At 37.3% G+C, this 18,582-nt stretch overlaps 1 protein-coding gene across 6 annotated transcripts in view; it reads right to left on the minus strand.

Annotated features, from left to right (window-relative positions):
* Positions 1-8,317: 8,317 nt before the first annotated feature.
* FUT9 (fucosyltransferase 9) overlaps positions 8,318-18,582 on the minus strand; it is a 104,160-nt gene continuing 93,895 nt past the window's right edge. For all 6 annotated transcript variants that reach the window (XM_064707271.1, XM_064707267.1, XM_064707266.1 and 3 more), the window contains one exon: positions 8,318-17,434. In XM_064707271.1, the coding sequence (XP_064563341.1) occupies positions 16,347-17,426 (1,080 nt within the window). In that variant the 5' untranslated portion in view covers positions 17,427-17,434 and the 3' untranslated portion in view covers positions 8,318-16,346. The remainder of the gene's footprint in view (positions 17,435-18,582) is intronic.

Below are 18,582 nucleotides of genomic sequence, written 5' to 3' on the forward strand. Positions count from 1 at the left end.
TTCAAAAAACACAAACCAAAACAATATGTATAAAATTTTTGGGGATTTTTATCTGAGTGGTATGGAATTTTTGAAGCATGTTGATCTAAGTAATGAATTAATATCCTAATTTCCTTCTGAAAAGTGAAATGCAATATGTGTGAAATAGGTGAATTTGGAACATCTATTTAGTTGTGTTTACAAACATGCAAATATTCATTTGATTCACTGAAATTCTTCCATCCTAGGCATCTGATTTGCCATGGTGAATTTCTTTTAAATTTGTACTAGTATATTAAGTCCCAGTTTGGTAAAAAATGTGTCCTGAAATTTAAGGAACTTCAGCTTATCAGAAGAGCCAAATTTCTTCTGCTTGCTTTGATATTTCTCTTGATCACCAGTTCCTGTTCTGTGCAGCTCGTATTTGGAAATTTGTACAGAATCTTGCCTTCTATTTCAATTATATGGAGGGTATCCTTTTTGTCTGAATAGAAATTGTGTGCTGTGTTTTAATGAATGGACTATTTAATCAAGAGCTATCAATTCTCCTAATACCTGAAAAAGATTGAGTTCACTCTTACACAGTTGAACTCTGCAGGAGGGCTTTCATAGTAATCAAGGGGAGGAGGTCATCAAACAGCACAAAATTTAGACATAGATTAGGTTAATATTTTATGTCATACCAGTTGTAAAACTTTTGATTTCATTAAAGAGGAATTGCCACTAAAAAGGGGTAAAATCATGTTAAATACAGGAGAGTAAATTATTAGAACTCTGCCAAACTGATCAGGCATTGAACTGTAACAGAAAAAGATTTTTCCTAAATTGAGTTTATGGCTCTTTTAAGCATAACGTGATTACCATTCCCAGAGAATATGACAATGCCTTTTGCAGGTGGTGGGATGTGATATGTTTTAGTTCATGAGAAAGACTGTTCACAAGTTTAAATAGGTACCTAATATTAAATGCTTAAATCTATACTTGAAATTTAGCTGCATATCTATACTTGAAATATAGCTGCATTTCACTAGTGACATATGTCCATGACCATTCTCTGGGACTAGCTATGGTAGCTACACATGTCCACACCAGTCAAATCTATCCTCCAGAACAGAATAGTCACATATTCAGTGCTTCTTGGCATGAGATGACCCCTAAAATGTGCTAGGGAGGTACTGGGAGGGCAGCAGGTGGTCTGAAGCATAAGTGGGAGCAGGGTTCACTCTAATAATGAAGTTATCTAGATCCCTCTTGCAATGTAACATACTACATCAGATAACAAAAGCCTGGGATGTGATGGAAAAAGTGACATTGAATATTTGATTCCCGCTGTCTGTGTCTTCATTTGAATATTTGGCCCATAGTTTCACCAAAAGCAGATTTAAGAGACAGTTGTGCATTCCTCAGTCGCTTTAGGGGCAGGTTGGGAAAGAAATTCTATGGGGTCAAAAGTTGTGGAAGTCCATAGAGCCAAGCAAGGATGAGCCTTCTGACAATGATGAGAAGACTGAGAGAACTGTATCTATCTGTGGTTCCAGGAGGCTGATGCTGGCTCTGGAATTAGTTAACAGAAATCAGACTATATTTTCCAGAAAGAGACCAAGAATTCTACTATTGATTCCAGCAACAATGTCATGGTGCTGACAGCAGTAGTGAGGCAGCTCTATCCACACACTGCTGTCTCCAAGGTGTGCAGCTGGCTCGTCCCTGGCAGCACGTTGCCTAGCACTTCTGGAGGTGCAGACAGGCAAGCTTTCCATTTACTCGCTCAAGAGACTTCCTTTGAGATAAATGATGCTGTTACACAGGTCTGCTATCTGCTGCCATGTCTGAGGCTGACCAAAAGAGGTGCACGCTGCTGGGATTGCCCGAGGAGTGCACATTGTCAAATAGCTAAGACAGGGATTTTAGAAGTTGTCCAGTGAAGGTGGTGCTGGCATTGGTCTCCAGAATGGAAAGCACTGGCCACCTGTGGGGCAGTTCTGAGATGCTCTCATGGAAAGCTCACCATGGCACTTTTGTGTGAGGGCATTAGGAGGATCAAACTGGGTAGATTAGGAGTCTCTCCAGCCGGGTTGGGTGTCTGTCTCCAAGAACAGACACAAGCAGATGTCCAAATGTGCAATTTCGTAGGCTGTCGAAGAATCATTTTTTAATGGCTGTTTGGCTGAATGCTTATTTGTGAGCAGCTTGTGTTTGAATGAACAGTTGGGAAATGGTTGTCCTTTAGCAAAAATTCTTAGCTGTCATTCTCATGTTTAAAACATTTTATCTGGACATTTGAGAAACAGAGTTTTTGTATGTGAGACATGAAAAATATTGTGTGAAAAGAGCTTTATGTGAAACTTACAAATTCAAGACAGTCTGAAGAAGAAGGAAAAGGTTTGAAACTGGGTTAAAAGTGAAGCAGCAGTTGTTTCAGCACAGAGCTTGGCTTTTGTGTTGCATGGAAGGTGAATCATTGAACCTGCATTTCTCTAAGTGTGTAAAAATGGCACATATTTATACTGATGTATGGTAGAAGAAGATATGTATCAAAATTAGACATATTAGATATCCCCTAAGGATATGAAGCTTAAGTGATTAATTTCTCTCCTTCTCGTCTCTACCTGTTTCCCTTTCTGCCACCCTCTTTCCACTTCCTAACTTATCAGCAAATCAGCTGATTTCACAGTGTTAGTAGATAATACGTTCACATGATTTTCATCAGTATGGACAATGGAATAGTCCAAGCAGAACTGTAAAGTCCCCTTTCTGAAAGAGAACCTGATTTATGAATGCAACCCCCCAGGGACATGAGGGAATCCACAATTGAGAGCTATTATGAGTGCCCTAATTGTGAGTAAAACTTTAATCAGTTATCATGCCTAATTATATGCTAGAGAATCCAACTACAAGACCTGAATTCATAAATTAGGCTTCACTGCTTCCTCTGCTAGAGGATCTTAAAAAGAATATATATCTGTTAAGAGTATGGGGCTGCTGATAAGCTCTGCTGAAAGACTGCTGTGGAGGTAAATTGTTGGTTTTGGTACAGAGGGTGAGGAAGAGCACCATATTGTCTGGGTTAAAAAAATGATGGTGAAGTGGGATGTTTTGAGAAACTTTTTAAAACCAGAACACATTGTGAAGGAAAACCCACAGAAGCAATTAGCTTCAGAGGAGATAACAAAGCTTATTAAGCATGTATTTTTCTGTCCATGGGGTGTAGTGTCATACAATGGAGATATTAGAACAATGAAATCAACAACGCCTTGAAATTAACGTTTCTGGACTTCATAAGCAATTTCAATTATACTATGCTAATATGTTAAATTGGGAAAACAAAAGCTATGTAAGGCTTTTAGATAACATTGGGGTGCTGAGCTGATAAATGAATGAAAGGAATTCTCCTGTAACGGGAATAAGTGACTGAGAAACTCTTAAAGGAATGTAATTGGGAAATGCCCTCAAACTAAGCAATCAGCCACTGGGAGAACAATAAGAAACCACTACAACACCCAAGACACCAGCAATAAGGGTCTCCCTTGGGGAGAAAGATGGAAAAGTTATCAACTACTTTTGAAATTTTGAAGCTGGTATGACCAAACATCTCAAGCACTGTGTAGATGTCTAGTCACTCAGATTCAGGAAGGATATATTCCTCCTAGCAGCTAAGAATGTCAGGGGATGGCAAACCTGTGATTGGAAAGCAAGTGGAAGAACAAACTAAAAATGGAGATGGATTGCAATGCTATGGAAGCACATAATGAGCCTAAACTTAAGGGAGGAGAAAAGTATTTTCCCTCCTAAGATAAAGCGCAGTGCTCTCACAAAATGAGATGGACTTTCACCAGAAGGAATGTTCTGACTTAAGGAACTGAGATTTCAGAGCAGCAAAACACCTTCAAAAGTAAGTTTTGGCATAAGTATGAATTGTACCCTCAGATTTGCTGAGAATTGCTAGTTCTGGGTGTCCTGGCCTAGAATGTGTCCTTTCCAGTCAAGTCTTAAATTTTCAGTCAAGTCTTAATATCAGGCTACCAACAACTGTACAAAAAAAGACAGATGACTACTAGAAAACCAATTGGCAGGAAGAAAACAGGTCTCCCTTCAGTACGGGTTTTCCAAAACCTTAAATGTTCCACTGAGGATAGGTTAGAGTTGTCTTAAAAGGATTGTGCTGAGAGTTTAAGAGAAGAATCTTTGAGACCTCTTTATTAAAGTTGTGGCAAAGTGTGAAATTATGCATTAATGTCCACCCCAGGGAGGTGCTCCCACTGACTTAGTCACACCTTTCACTATGGATTAAGAAATTTAGAAAAGTGCCTAAGGCATGTTTTGTGACTAACTTTCCTGGAGAATTCTAGAGATTTTCTGAGTTGAAAGGTTTAGCAGATCCCTGCAGAAGGGCAATGGTTTGAAGTGAGCTTGCTCAGCAACTGGGCCAGTGCAGACAGGGATTTGTGTTTTTGTACAGCCATGCTGTGCAACAACTGAGATCCTTCATCCTGCAGTGGGCTGTGCAGACAACCCAGATAGTCAAATGTAATGTCAGCCATCAACTCTGCCTCAATTCTTTAATGCAAGGATGAAAACATGATATTTATATAACACATTTTATATAAAAATAAAATATATTTATAAAATAAAATATTTATGCAAGACACCAGTTTTTCTGGAAAGTAAAGGACATAATTCTGAAAACACTTGTGCAGATGCTTTACATAAGTGTGGAAAGATTCTCAAAACCATTTAAGCCTACAATTTGCAACATCAAAGGAAAACATTTTTATAGATGCTAAAGGGTCAGATCTATTTCACCAACTCTTTGATCTCCTTGGTTGAATGGGGCTGGTGGCTGTGAGAATTATTATCATTTTGGTGCACATTCTTGCATATTTTTGCTGATAAGATAGAACTCATAAACTATTTTTTGATTTACAAATATATATTTGATCCTTACAAAATGGTAAATGACCTCTGCCTTGCTACACAATATGTTTATCTGTAAATGCATTCATCTTGAACACAAACTTAAATTTAATGCGTCAGAGTCATGAAAAATCCCTATAAAGATTAAGGGTTTGATTCTGTAATTTTTGTAAGAGGTTTTGAGTGTTCATATTAAGTGCCATTGCTTACAGAGATTTTTAATATCAAACAGATAGAAGATAAAAGAATTTTTCAGACATCCAACATGAAAGGCTTGAAAAATAATGGAAACAAAGAAGGCTGCACTTTTGAGCACATTCTCTTGTTGATCTAGCTCTCATATGTCTAGTAGGTGGCCTACAGGATTAATCCTGCACACCAGGCAGTGCAATCCAGCTCTCAGGAATGCTTGGAGATGCATCTGCACTTTATTATTTCTGGGAAGCTTGTCCAGGGTGCTGGAGGGTTCTGTGGATTCAAAGAAGCCAGAAGTGCCCGGCAGATCCTGGGCTGGGACTCAAGGGCTGTGCTGAGACAGAGCTGACAAACTCTGCTGTACACAAACTGAGCCTGCGCAGGATGGTATGACTGCAGTAAATATTATGGTATGGCTAGATGCATTTTGGTTGCTTTTTCCTCTGTTAATCAGGGAGTATTGGATAACTGCCTAAATTATTATCTTGTGGTATTGGTCAGCATCACTTGCTGTCTTTGAGCTCAGGACTGGGACTGGCATGGTATAACCACATGACATCCTGGATCTGCATTTGAGTAAAAGGTTTCAAGGGTAAAGCCACCACTCTGGATGTAATTGTTACATCCAGCAGATTGCAGTGCAATATATTTGTTTGACAAGCAGAACTGATTAAAAATCACCCGATTGCCCATGTACCTCATTACACTTCATTTCAGTGCATTAAACTTAATGTGAATTAAATCTAATTCAGTGACAAGGAAGGGGCTGTGGCATGAGGGTGTTGGGCTCACTACTTCAAGGTTACAGAGCCTGTATTTGTAGCTGGAAATGGAATTTTTTTAAATGCCAAAATGCAGAGAGAGGATGTAAAGATCTACAGTTGGAGTAGAAGGACAGGACATGATATGTCTGAGGGAACCACATGGATATAAGATGAACAGAATGTCAACAAATATCAGAAACTGTGGTAACAGGACTGGGCAGCTTAGAAGCAGAGTGAAGTTCATAACTTGTCAGTGGGTATGTCTGAAAGCTGGAAATCAGCCATTAAATGATTGCTCCTGTTGCAGGAATAACATAATTGTGGTATGGCAACAGTCTGTGACTATATAGAGATTATTTTGAAACCATTTGCAACTCTTCCATATTGATTAACCATATCCCACTGAGTATGTGTTCTTCACACATGAGAGAATTCAGATGACAGAAGCCAAGAGAAGAATGAAAATGCAGTTAATGATATTTTCCTCATTCAAGAATCCTGCCATAGAAAAACAGACTCCTTTAGGAAAAAGAACCATTTCAGAAAAAAAGTGTTAAAATTAGTGTGAAATTTGTCAAATTAATTTCATTTGGCAATTACTGGAATCTTAGGTTTTTGATTAAAGACAGGAATTTTGACAGTAATTTTGATCTTTCAAAAAGCCATCAATCATAACATCACAAACAACTAATTTTGATTGGAAAATGAAACCTGGTAATTTTTCACATTTCAGCACAAGCAGTTTTATTTTCATTCCTTCTGATTCATTGTACATCAAAATCAATTGTAATAACAATTGTTATTGAACTGCAAGCCATTAAATGGTTTTTAATGTGATCTTAGATAGGATTAAAGATGAAAACACTCTGAGTAGGTGAGCTGAGTTACTCTCAGAGTCCATTTATTTTTTCAGACTTGTGACTACCTTATGTATACTGGAAATTTAGGAATTCAATGCTTCTCTGTACACCTACCTGTAGAAACCTGTTCTGAAGTATCTTAAACTACCACCAGGTCTTTGATTTGTTATTCCATCCAAAGGGTTTACCAGAATAAAAATACATGTTGAGATGATATATTTCTTGAAAGGTGGCTTCTGTTTTAGTCTGTTTGAGAACTGACACGGAGTGTTTTGTATTTGGAGTGGTGGTAGCTGCCCACGCTCAGGCTCACTGGGTGCACACTTGTTTCAATGAAGTGCTTTGTGCTGCAGTATCAGCCTGTGTAGAGCTTATGAAGAGCTTATTGCTTGTTTCACTGCATGAAGAAGTTGTGCCAGCAGCAGCCTTATCAGCCAGAGATGCAGTTTCAGCATCTGTAATAGCACACAATTGCTGGCAGGGTTAGAAACCTGCACACCTTCTGTGCCTGACCCTTTTCTCTTTCAGGTTTCACTGCAGTGCTGTGCTTTCAGAAGCATATCATTAAGCTGACTGCTTCTGACATCCAGGGCAGGGACCTGGCTTTCCAAACACACAAGGCTTTGTTGGCATATCCAGGGGAAGTTTGTGAGAGGAAGTAGAAGTGGATAATTTAAGAAAAAAGGCCTGTTTTAAAGACAGAAAATTGTATGTTCTGCCCTAGATTGAATTTTCAAAGTGGATTTTGAATGTAAGAATGTGAAAGGGTTGTGTGTGTGAGTGAAATGTGGCAGGGACTTCTGTCACACATACTATTGGAAAGTCAGTCTGTCTCTGTACTTGTCAAGGATGAGCTCAAGATGAAGATAAGTTTGCTTTAAGTAAAGGCCAAGGGTTAAATAAACTTTTAAAGAATGTATCCAAATTAACAAAGATTTGTTACCTCAGAAGTAAAGTACATTTTCCTGTCTGATAGAAAGGAAAAGGTTCTTTGAAGACCCCTAACCTATTCTTCATGGTACACAGCAGTCAGGTATAATATTATGTCTGGGATGACCTGCAATTTCTGTGACCAGATGATCTTTTCTACTGGAAATACTGCATTATTTATTACATTTATTTCAGTGGCAGCTATTTCCATTGTTTTCAGAAAAATTTAGAAATAAATCTGACACCATTGTTTTAACCATTTGCTATTTTAGATACAGTTAATCCCTGCAAATGTAGGTTATTTGTACAATAAAGCAATGAAATATGACCATTTACAAATAGTAAATTACTGTTCCACTCCTCAGAAAAAAATTAAAGATTATTGTTAAAAACAAGGCCAAGTAACCTTAATTACAATATCATATCAATTCATCTGTGCTGGTTGCTGTACATGGTAAACTCACATGACAGTCTATATGAATTCAGTCTGACCTTGAGCATTTACAGGAATTTCATGTACAACAGCTTAAAAAGAACCAAAACTCTGTTTGGAGATCTCTGCCAGAGGTCATGGTTATGAGTAGCAGCAATCTTCAGATCAGGCTTTTAATGAGAAGTACCACAAGAAGAAAAAGTGTGACATCAGACCTATAAAATAATGATCAGAGACTATGGTACACTTGGAATGTTCTCTTTTTATTTTAAATATACCTATTACAATATTTTGTTAGGCTTATATAGAGCACTATTATTTACATGATTCAGTGTTTATCCTTTAGGGAGAATTCCAGTGCTCAATAAATAAGAGTCAATGAGCTGCTTCTTAACCATCTTGGAATCAGTGTTCTGAAATATTAATTTCACATAAATGGTGAAAGTCTTTGAAATAATTATGGTTACCTGTAGTTTCATTCAGTAGGTATCTTCAGTCTGCAGTTAAATTATGTTGAAAACTCTGAACATAGCTATAGGTAATCAGAAGAAAGTTCAACAACAACATCATACTAAAAAAATACCACAAAACATCAGTGGTTGACCTCTACAGTTTCCAGATGCATCTCAGGGTGATGGTAGTGTCCAAAGGGAAGAAAAAAACCAGTTTTTGGTAGACTCCCTGATATAAAATGTCTAGATCATGGGGCAAAATATACAATCACTAATAAATAAAAAATACTCTTTTTACAATATCTTTCAACATGGCATCTTAGAACATGCCTGCAGGTAAGAATGGTTTCTATTATTTTTATTAAGATTCAATTTGCTGTGGTTAATCTTTCTTACACATGAATTTATGCATTTTATATGTATATATATATATATATTTATATAAAACACATAAAAGTTGTCAGTACAAGGAATTTCATTAGCTGGGAGCATGAAGAAAGGGTTCCTATCAGATGTCACTCAGTGTTATGGGTGCAAGTTCAAATGTAAAAGAAAGGGACTTGGTCCTGATCCTGCACTAACACAACAAATGCAGTCCCCACATGTTTCTGTGCACAGAACTTACTCTCCCTGCTGAGGTTGTCCCAGTCCTGCCTCGACAACCACCCCATTTCCATGTGACCCATCGCAGAAACTGAGTTCGAATCAGGACAAACAGCTTGTTTTTTCCTCTTAATCTTCATTAATGTATCTCAGAGGTAAAATCCATGGCACATTATTTAAGTGACTGAATATCTATGACATTCAGCTATGGCACACAGTTTTGTTTCCTCAACATACGCAAAGACAGCAGGGAAATTCAGCTCGTAACTACCGGGCATTTATCCTAGAAAATGTGACATTGTCATCGTTATTGGACTAGAAACTTATGTTTATTGACAGTGTGCCCATTTTTCAACAAAACATCATTGATTTTAGTAGCATTACAGTTTGGCAAAGAATAGTTTCTGAATTATCTCTGTTACAGATTTGAATCTCTGGCACATTTAAGACGCTCACCCACCTATTCAAATAATATTTTAAAGCAAAATTAATGTTTGATATAAAATAACAGTTGTGTTGCAAATGTGGAAAAATAGTCTAATAAAAATAAGTATAAAAGTGATCTCAGATTTATGAATATGTTTCATATAAACAAGTCCAGGTGAATTATCTGTGTTAGAAATGGCCCTTCACAGGCTGTGTCACAACAGAACATCACATTTTTCACAGTTTACAATAACACAGTTAGATTCACAATGTAATGACACCTTATATCAGAAAAATAGTATTTTACAAACTATACATTTGGCATCTATTTTTAGATTTTTTTTCTGTTTCTTTTTCCAGTTCCTTTTTTTTTTTTCCTTTTTTTAAAATTTTCTTACAAAATAGTGCAAAATTACAGTGCCTTAAGAGAAGATTTTGTAAATCCTAATAAAAAGTCAGTATACTTAATTGTGTTGTTCATTCACTGGAAACAGTTTGGCACATTAGGATCTTGTATAGATGGAAAAGCTTCTCACTTCTTTTCAGTGTGTCCACGGATTCTTTAAAACATTAAATTACACCAAGGGAGTTAACTTTCCAAACTTTTTAATCTCAGCTCTTATGTGTGTTACAAAGCAGCAAAGAAAATGTAGGTTTTGTAATTAATTTATTTGCCAAATAGCATCTATCAGGATGGCTTTTCTTATGATGCTATAAAGAATTGGATTGATGGGAACATTTTATGTCTGGTGACTGCTAAAGTGCTTATTTATAGTTTCAAGGTTCTGTAGGAAATTTGTCCCAACTTTATATGTATGTGTTGGTTTACCATATATCTTTCAAATTTTGCTATCAAACATGTTTCTATATCTGAATCCAACTAGGCTAGATCAAGCCAGGGGGATAAAGTTTCATCAAATCCTCTTTTCCACTGGACTAATTCAATATAAAGAATAACAAACAGTTGCTTTTGCTGCCAATTTGCAATGATTAAATTGTCTTCCTGCTAATTAATTACTTAAGAATGTTAATGAGAAGTTCCCCCAAGTATCAATAATTCATTTGCAGAGACTGGCACCACACCTCAAAAAAATGAAAATTCTCTTATTACTTGGAACAGCAAAGTCTTCTGCATTCTCATAGGCAGGCAGGGTATAGGCTGCAGGAGTGAGAGTGTCTTAAGCCCTGCGGTGAGTGTGCCATGAAATGCACAGAGGGTGTCAGACGAGTCTCAGCTCTGTTCTTTGCCCTCCTTGGCTGAAAGCAGCAATGCGAAACCTGCGACCACAGAACCCCTGCTAGAGGCTGCCAGGCAGTGACCTGTACCCACCAACTCCTAATTCAGGCTGTTAACCTGGGCTGAGAGGCTCTCTGCCACGTGAGCAAAACTCTGAGATATTCACTGCACAGAGGCTGTTGCTTTCAGTCAATTGGTGACACTAAACATTGGCAATTAATTACATTTGCAATGGAGTAATGAAATTACTTCCTCCAGTATGAAAACTGCTGGATGATGTCTCTAGGCCAAGTTATTTCTTGCAAGTTGATGATTTTATCATCTGTATCACCCTGTAGCAATAGTGCCATGAATTAAAATTGCCACTGCATGGTTTATTTCATCAATTTATTGGTATTTCTGTACCTTTTATGAGCATCTCTAACCAGTATGCTTTTTACATTGATTCTCTGAATGTAGAATTGTCCATAGCACTAACTACATATTCAAAAATTAGAAGGGAAATTTCCATGAACAAGACAGGGGTTTTCTACCCAAGCCATTTCATCCTTGGCTTAATCCTTTGTTACTAGCATAGGAATCTCCCAAATCACCTGCTAACTCTGGTAGAAGATTTGCCCAAGCAAGAAGCAAAAGATAAAGGTGAAATAGCTATTTTGTATGAATCATACTGATTGATTCCTAACATTTTAAAATCACTTTTAATAAAAACAAAAATGCTAAAAGAGAACTGTCAGCCAAAATTAATGAAAAAACCCACCAGCTGGTAGGTGGGTATACAAATACTTCCCCTGGACTCTGTTCTCAATAACTCACTAGTTTTGACCAAGGAAACACTTGAGTATTTGTTAAATTTTCACTGCTAGGTTTAAATAGGTCAGAAGCCTTCACAGAGACACCTCTTGTTCCCACTTTGCACACACAGTGATTACTCAGTCTCACCTAGAATGAACCAAATACTTTCCTCAGAGGAAAATCAGGTGTGGCTGAGACTGACTCTCTGTAGGGCACAGTGAGTCTAGATTTCAGGACGTGACCAGGTTTTGTGCTTTCATCCTTGGACAGGCCTTGAAATATTATCTCAGCATCCTCAGCCACTCTGGCTCCCTCATGTCACATGGAAGTTCAGTGACCCTGCACAGCACCGGCAGGCTGTAAGCTGAGGTGCTGTGCTCAGGGGATGGCCTGAGGAGGTGGAGGAGGAGAAGAGCTGGACCAAGATTTATTGGTTAGACGCCAAATCAGAATGAATCCAAGGTTTTCATTGTGGACTATTCACTTATACTCAGCCAGCCTTTACTCTCTACATGATGAGAAAGAGGCATGATGCAAAAGAGGCTGCACAAGTTGGTCTCTGATGTCTATAGATTTCACATTTTGGCACAATTCCTAAAGGCAATGAAAGTATAGTCTCTGGAGCCCCAGTGCATTAAGGCATTTAAGATACTCTTAAAATTAAGCACACACTTAAGTCTCATTGTCATCTGCATACTCTTAATGCCTTTTTGTATCTTGTCCAGAAGATGTTGTTGCATGAGGAGTTATAAATCAAATAAGAAAATAAGAATAGAGATCCTTGAATCTAGATAAGAAATAGAATTATCTTACTGACAAACCTTTCTCTTCTCCTGAATGTTATTCTGCATTTAATAAAAAAGATAATACAAGGCTAACAGGAGTCCCATTCTTGAATAAAAAGGAGCAGTTCTTGGTTACTTAACTTCTTGTTTAGAGACAGGAGAAAATGATGTGGTTTTTTAAAGCCTATTTTGAGAACAAAACAATGTGTGTCCAGAGAGAGCAAGTAGTCCCTTATTGTGTTCAGTGGCGTCCATTTCCCATGGCTTGCTCAGCCTGCATGAAATCTACAAAGCCCCACATTGATGCTCTCTCAGTCCAACTTTCATTTTATTTGATCTTTTTAAAAGACAAATATGTTGCTGGATGTCTCACACCTTCAGTGGGCCTCACTCAGGCTGCTTGCTCACTGTGGTATGGACATGTGGAATGAGGCTTTCAAAGAAACTGGCAACAGGATTCCCTAAGGAATGGGGATCTCATACTAAGCAAGATCTAGTGTGGCCATTGCCTATGAAATGAAAGGAAAACTGGTTTAGAAGGATCTGCTGCCAGTTTTGTCTTATACCTGTCCACATTCAGTGGGGTAGCAATGCATGTGCAGTTAGTATTTTATCTGGTTTGGGTCTTATTTTCCACACTGAGAAAAGCAGTAATGTTGATAGCTCAGTGCGTGACAGAGAGCCTAAAAACATCCAAGGCAAGCCACTGTAAAACAAAGAACGGTGATTACCCTCTGTCTTCACTAACTGCAACTCAAGATTGTTGTGGGCTAGCAAACAAAAGAAATAAACCTCTGAAAGAAATTTCTTGAGAAAACAGTTGGGACTGGCATGATTTCCCAACTTCTAGTTCACTTCTTTAATATAATTATCTTCTTTTGCCAGCGGTACCAAAGCACAATACCTATTTTGTCTAGTCCCTTCCATAGTTGCCTAAGTTTGCTCCTTTTCTTTCACAGTGATTTGTTATTTGTGTGTCTGTGCTTGCTGTCCATGCAGAGTAGATCACAAAAGAAGCACAGACCTGACAGAGCTGAATGTCAGATACAGACTGGAAGCAGTCTTAGGTGAGTTAAGCGTCTAGGTCTAGGTAGGCAGCCTTTGTGCATGCATTGAGCACAGATGTTTTGTATCCATTGCTTCACATCATTTACTACATAGGCTGAACATGCCCAAAATTGCTTCATCTTCTGTCAGCAAAGATATTTCCATCCAGAACTGCTTAAGACCTGATACTTGCAGATCACCTTAAAATCTTCATAATAAATTGGCTCAATTTTGTTCCAGCACTTACTTTTCAAGAATGCCAGTGAGGCATTAGGCTCATGTATATTTTTTAGGACTTGGTAGTGATTCTTATGCATAATTCTGAATTAGATTTCTCTCCTGTTTTATTAATCTTTGAAGCAATTTTAGCAATGTTTCCTGAATGAAATATATACAAGCCCTGTGTGGAGCTTTTCTTCTTGTGAAGAGAACAACACTCTTCACTCCTTCCAGTTCCTTCAAAAGACTTTCCCATTTCTTAAAATTCAGCCTAAGATTAGCCATGCTGGTTGGATCTTGTGCTTACAGAGGTAAAGACATTACTTACAGGATTAAAATTCAGAGTATATTGCAAAACTTTCCTGTGTATACACTGACCAATATTTCTCACTTCATATATCTTATATATTCTTGCTTATTACTATAAGGACTAGCTGAATTTGCTGCCAAGGAACCAGTCTGAATCCGCCCAAGGCCTTCTAACACATACAACAGCGCTCACAATCTGAAGCGAGGGATGGTTGTACACATTCGCCTTTCATTGAGGTCAATGCAAAGGACTTCCAAATTCCAGCACTGAGGAAATCAGGTTATTGAACCAAACCAGTGGTGTGTTCAGTCACTGAGAATTTCACAGTCCTCCTGAAAACAAAATGTCATGATGTCCTGTAGGACAGACTAAAAGCTAAAGAAACTTGCCTTCAAAATGATAAGATACTACTTATATTACATGCACATCAGAAGTTTGTTTTTAGAAGACTCAGTTTCCTTGTATTGCATTAATGTTCAAGGTAAGCTTATCTTGCTGCATACTAGAACGCTGGTGAGTTTAGGTGATTCACAGTATATTGAAAGCTAGCTGGATCAGAATACAGCTTTTGAAACCATAGGCAGAGCAGAAGTAATTCTATAACTTTTCCATGGGGTTTTGAGTTCTATAAATTTAACTAATTACTCTTATACCCTTTTGTGTTTCTATTCCAGCCTGTAATAAGTCCCACTGTCTTTTGCTAAATATTTATAATTTATCTCTCATTTTCTTACTGCAGCAACTTTTTTGTCTGCAAATTTAATCTCGGTTACTTGATTAACCACTTTGCTTGACCAGGATCTTATTCATCTCACAAGCAGAAGTCTTTCCAGTTTAACTTTTTTCTTTTTTTTTCCAGTAGCAGGTGTGATTTGCAGCACTTTGACCTGAAAATCTGAGCTGATTTGCTGTCTTTGATATTAAAGTATACCCATACATTTATGCCATTAAACCAACCTTGTACATATGAATATATATGCAATCAGAAATTCGTCTTAGCTGAGAGAAAGAAGTAGTAAAATCAAATGATACATGTTTGAAGCAGACATCTTAAAATTATGACAACCATCAAAATTTTGGTTTTGCTATTAGAGCAAATTTGATACTTAAAAACATACTTATATTATCAAATATTGATAGCAGTTGTTGCTCTGAAGAGTTCATTTGTAATACCTCTCATACACAATATTTTCAACCCCCCCAAATTTATTAGCTTGGTAAGTTGGAAGTTTATACAGCCTCATAGCTTATTTACTGAATTTCAGCATATTTCTCTCAGAAAATTGACTGCTTAGTAATTTTTCCCTGCACTTATGTGTCATAACATCAAGTTGTCCAGCTACAGTTAAAATTCAACAGATCTTTACAGAATTGGGGGAAAACTCACTATTATTCAAGAATTATATGACACAGCTTTCTAAAATTCCTCAGCAAACTGCTTCTAAAATCGATTATTACCAGCTGAATTCAGTGCATAAGTCTGATGTAATCAGACTTATTATGAAACACCTTTTTTAAAATCTGTTTATCTCAGTGTAGCACTACTTAAAGCCCTGGTTCAGGTTAAAAATATTTGAGACATATTGATGGCCAAGGTTGTGCTGTGTTTGAATACACTCAAAAATTTTATTAATCTGGGTTTTGGTCACCAGGATTAGTTATTTTGTCTAAAAATGACTTCTCTTTTCTTCAGAGGGTAAGAAAAGATATATTCCTAAAGCAACCTAATGGGACCATTTTTTAGGAAACCTTTATAGAAACAAAGACTATCCACTATTCTAATACATTTAAAAAACTATAGTTCTAGGTTCATTACCCTTAAAAAGGGGGCAATTAATCACACTTCCATAATGTTAAGTATTGTACTGTGCTCTTAAATGCAAGATGAACATATGAAACTTTGCTGTCTTTTGAAGTGTTACACACATTTCTATCTGGAACAACAAATTATGTTCTTAAAATTTTGTCTGACATTTAAAAATTGTTTCCTCATTTTCCAAATAGGTTAAACAATGAAGATAATGTTAAAAATAAAAAAAGAAAATATAAAAATGACTACTTCAAGTGAAAGACTGGGACATGTTTCACAGAAAATGTGGAAAATCTTGTTTTAAATTTATAATAAGCAATCAAATACTCTTCAGTGCACATAATTAGTATATCTATTATAATTTGCAACTGAGTACTGATGACTGCTGCTGCTGATCTTTTAAAATCTCTTACAAAATATAAATAGGATAGCTAAAAGAGAATAACTGATAAACCATGATGTGAGATTCTCTTTTCCTTCCTTTTTTTCTCTTTTCCTTTCCTCTCCACTTGGACTGAAGTCCTTTCTGGCTTCTTCAAAAAAATGCACACACGCACCCACACACACCCACACACACCCCCCACAAATTAATTCCAAAACCATTTTTCTAAATTTCCAATGGACTTGTATTCCTGGTGTCTTTTCACGTGATCACAAGCAAGACACGCATGTGATTCCCAGAACCTAGGAAGATGCACTGAAAAATCCTTCTTCCAGTTGAAATAACTAAGATACATCTTATTATTTTTGTCAAGCATCAGAAGATATTCTGCCAGCTCTCTGGGGGAGAGAAAATCTTCCACATGTATGAAAGAGTCTGCTGGAATGTAATTCTCGTAATTTTCTCTGGAAGGGCCCAGTACAACTGGTACTGATCCAGCCAGAAGAGCATTGTAGAGTTTCTCAGTAATGTAATCTTTGTGGATTGAATTTTCAAAGGAAAGGTAGAATTTGCACGTGGAGATAGTTGGAATCAGGTTTTTGTCATTGACGTAGTCTCCAAAGGCTTGTCCGTAGGTGTGGATTTCAATGTATTTGCTGAGCTCGTTGTAATACTTGACTCGAGCGTGCTCAGGGTTCCAGTTACTCACAACCCAACAGACCAAGTTTTCCTTACTTGGTACTTCAAATGTGAAGGAACTGGTGCCAACCATCATGAAGCCATAAGGCACCTGGATATCTGAATCACGCCGGTAAGTCAGGGTCAGGTTAAAAAGGTGTTCGATGCCACTCTTTTGTGGAGTATGAGTTGGAGACTCCAAGTTCATCCAAATCCACTTCTGGAACGGTGGCCTGGCTTGCTGAGGTAAATTGGCCAGATCCCAGCTGATGTCTCTGTGATGAATGAGGACAGCGTGGGATCTGTTATAGAGCGAGCGGTCAATAGTCAGATGGCACCCGGGGATGTTGAACATCGTCTGGCAGGACGTCAGATCGAACGTCTGACCAAATGGCCAAACCCAGATCAAGACAGTCGTTTCATTGAGATTATCAGTTTTGGAAGAAAAGAAGTTCTTCATTTTCAACACTGAACTGGCTGATTCTATAGGACCAGAAATCCAGCTATTTGTTGGTTTGATATAAATTAATATAAATGCCATGAAACAACCAAGGATAATGAAGATAATAAAAAATGGCCGGAAAATTCCTTTAGATGTCGATGTCATAATTTGCTCTGAGAAAAAAAAGAGGAAGAGAAAAAGAGAAAATAATATCAGGTATTAAATTACATATATATATCTTGTTAAAATAATTTAGACATCAAATAGATAAAACTTCAATAACACTGAGCTGCAACCTCAGAAATATCTTTTGAATGGAGAGGGCATGGTCTCTTGCACTCTGTGACAAAGTGACAATATTTCTCTTCTTCACTTTAAAAGCTCACTGACAAATTAAAAGCAGGATTTTAATATATCTCATTCTCGGTGAATCAGTACATATTGAGAAGTTTTTTTGCTCACAACCTAAGCCAAACATTTGGAACACAGAAGACAGAAAAAATTGCCCTTTAATTCTATCCCTGTGTCTGTATAAAGGATAACATGCTGCAGATTCATTGCATTTGTATTTGTGTGAATGTGGAGGACATAGGATTAGAGGATTGAAAAAGGAAGGGACTAGAACTTTAATTGTGTAGTCAATAAGACTCTTATTAGAAAACTATTTGTGTCTGGTGACTACATAGGGGTGAACATTCATGCCTTCTCCAGGGGACTCCTAAAATACCTAGGAGAGGAAGCACCAGTATCTCATATATTTCCCACATAAAGAAAAATAAAGAGAAATAAATATAAAATATGTTCTTGTATATTTCATTATGCTTTTATGTGTTAAAATTAAGGAAAAGTAGATATATGCTGCATCGTTATGAGGCATCCTTTTTTTTCCCATGGGGAGAGAGGGCTGAGAAGTTCATAGAGCCTCCTTTGTCCTTGCTTTAGTTGTTTCCTCCTGAGAGAAGTGATCAATCTCTTTCCAGAACTACTCTACCATATGGTTCTTGCAAAACCTAACAACCCTAGTTAGGGGTTGTTAATTGCTAACCTTTGATCCTGAATGTAGCCCTAGAACTCACAGATGTTCTAAAACATAAAAAAGTTAACCATGCAGCACTATGCCACACAAGGGAAAAGGAGGGGAAGTCAGTTACCAGGAAAAAGTATTCTGAACATACTGGCACACTGTAGATTCTACAATGTGTTACAATTACTCTAAATGTTGTCTGACTTTCCTTTTCTGCACATCTTTCAATTTGTTGTGTTTTGTTTCTTTGGCTAGATAGTGCCACAAAAGAATTTATAAAAAATCCATGCCTATAAA

The sequence above is a fragment of the Zonotrichia leucophrys genome, chromosome 3 (assembly GCF_028769735.1).
Source record: "Zonotrichia leucophrys gambelii isolate GWCS_2022_RI chromosome 3, RI_Zleu_2.0, whole genome shotgun sequence".
Lineage (NCBI taxonomy): Eukaryota > Metazoa > Chordata > Aves > Passeriformes > Passerellidae > Zonotrichia > Zonotrichia leucophrys.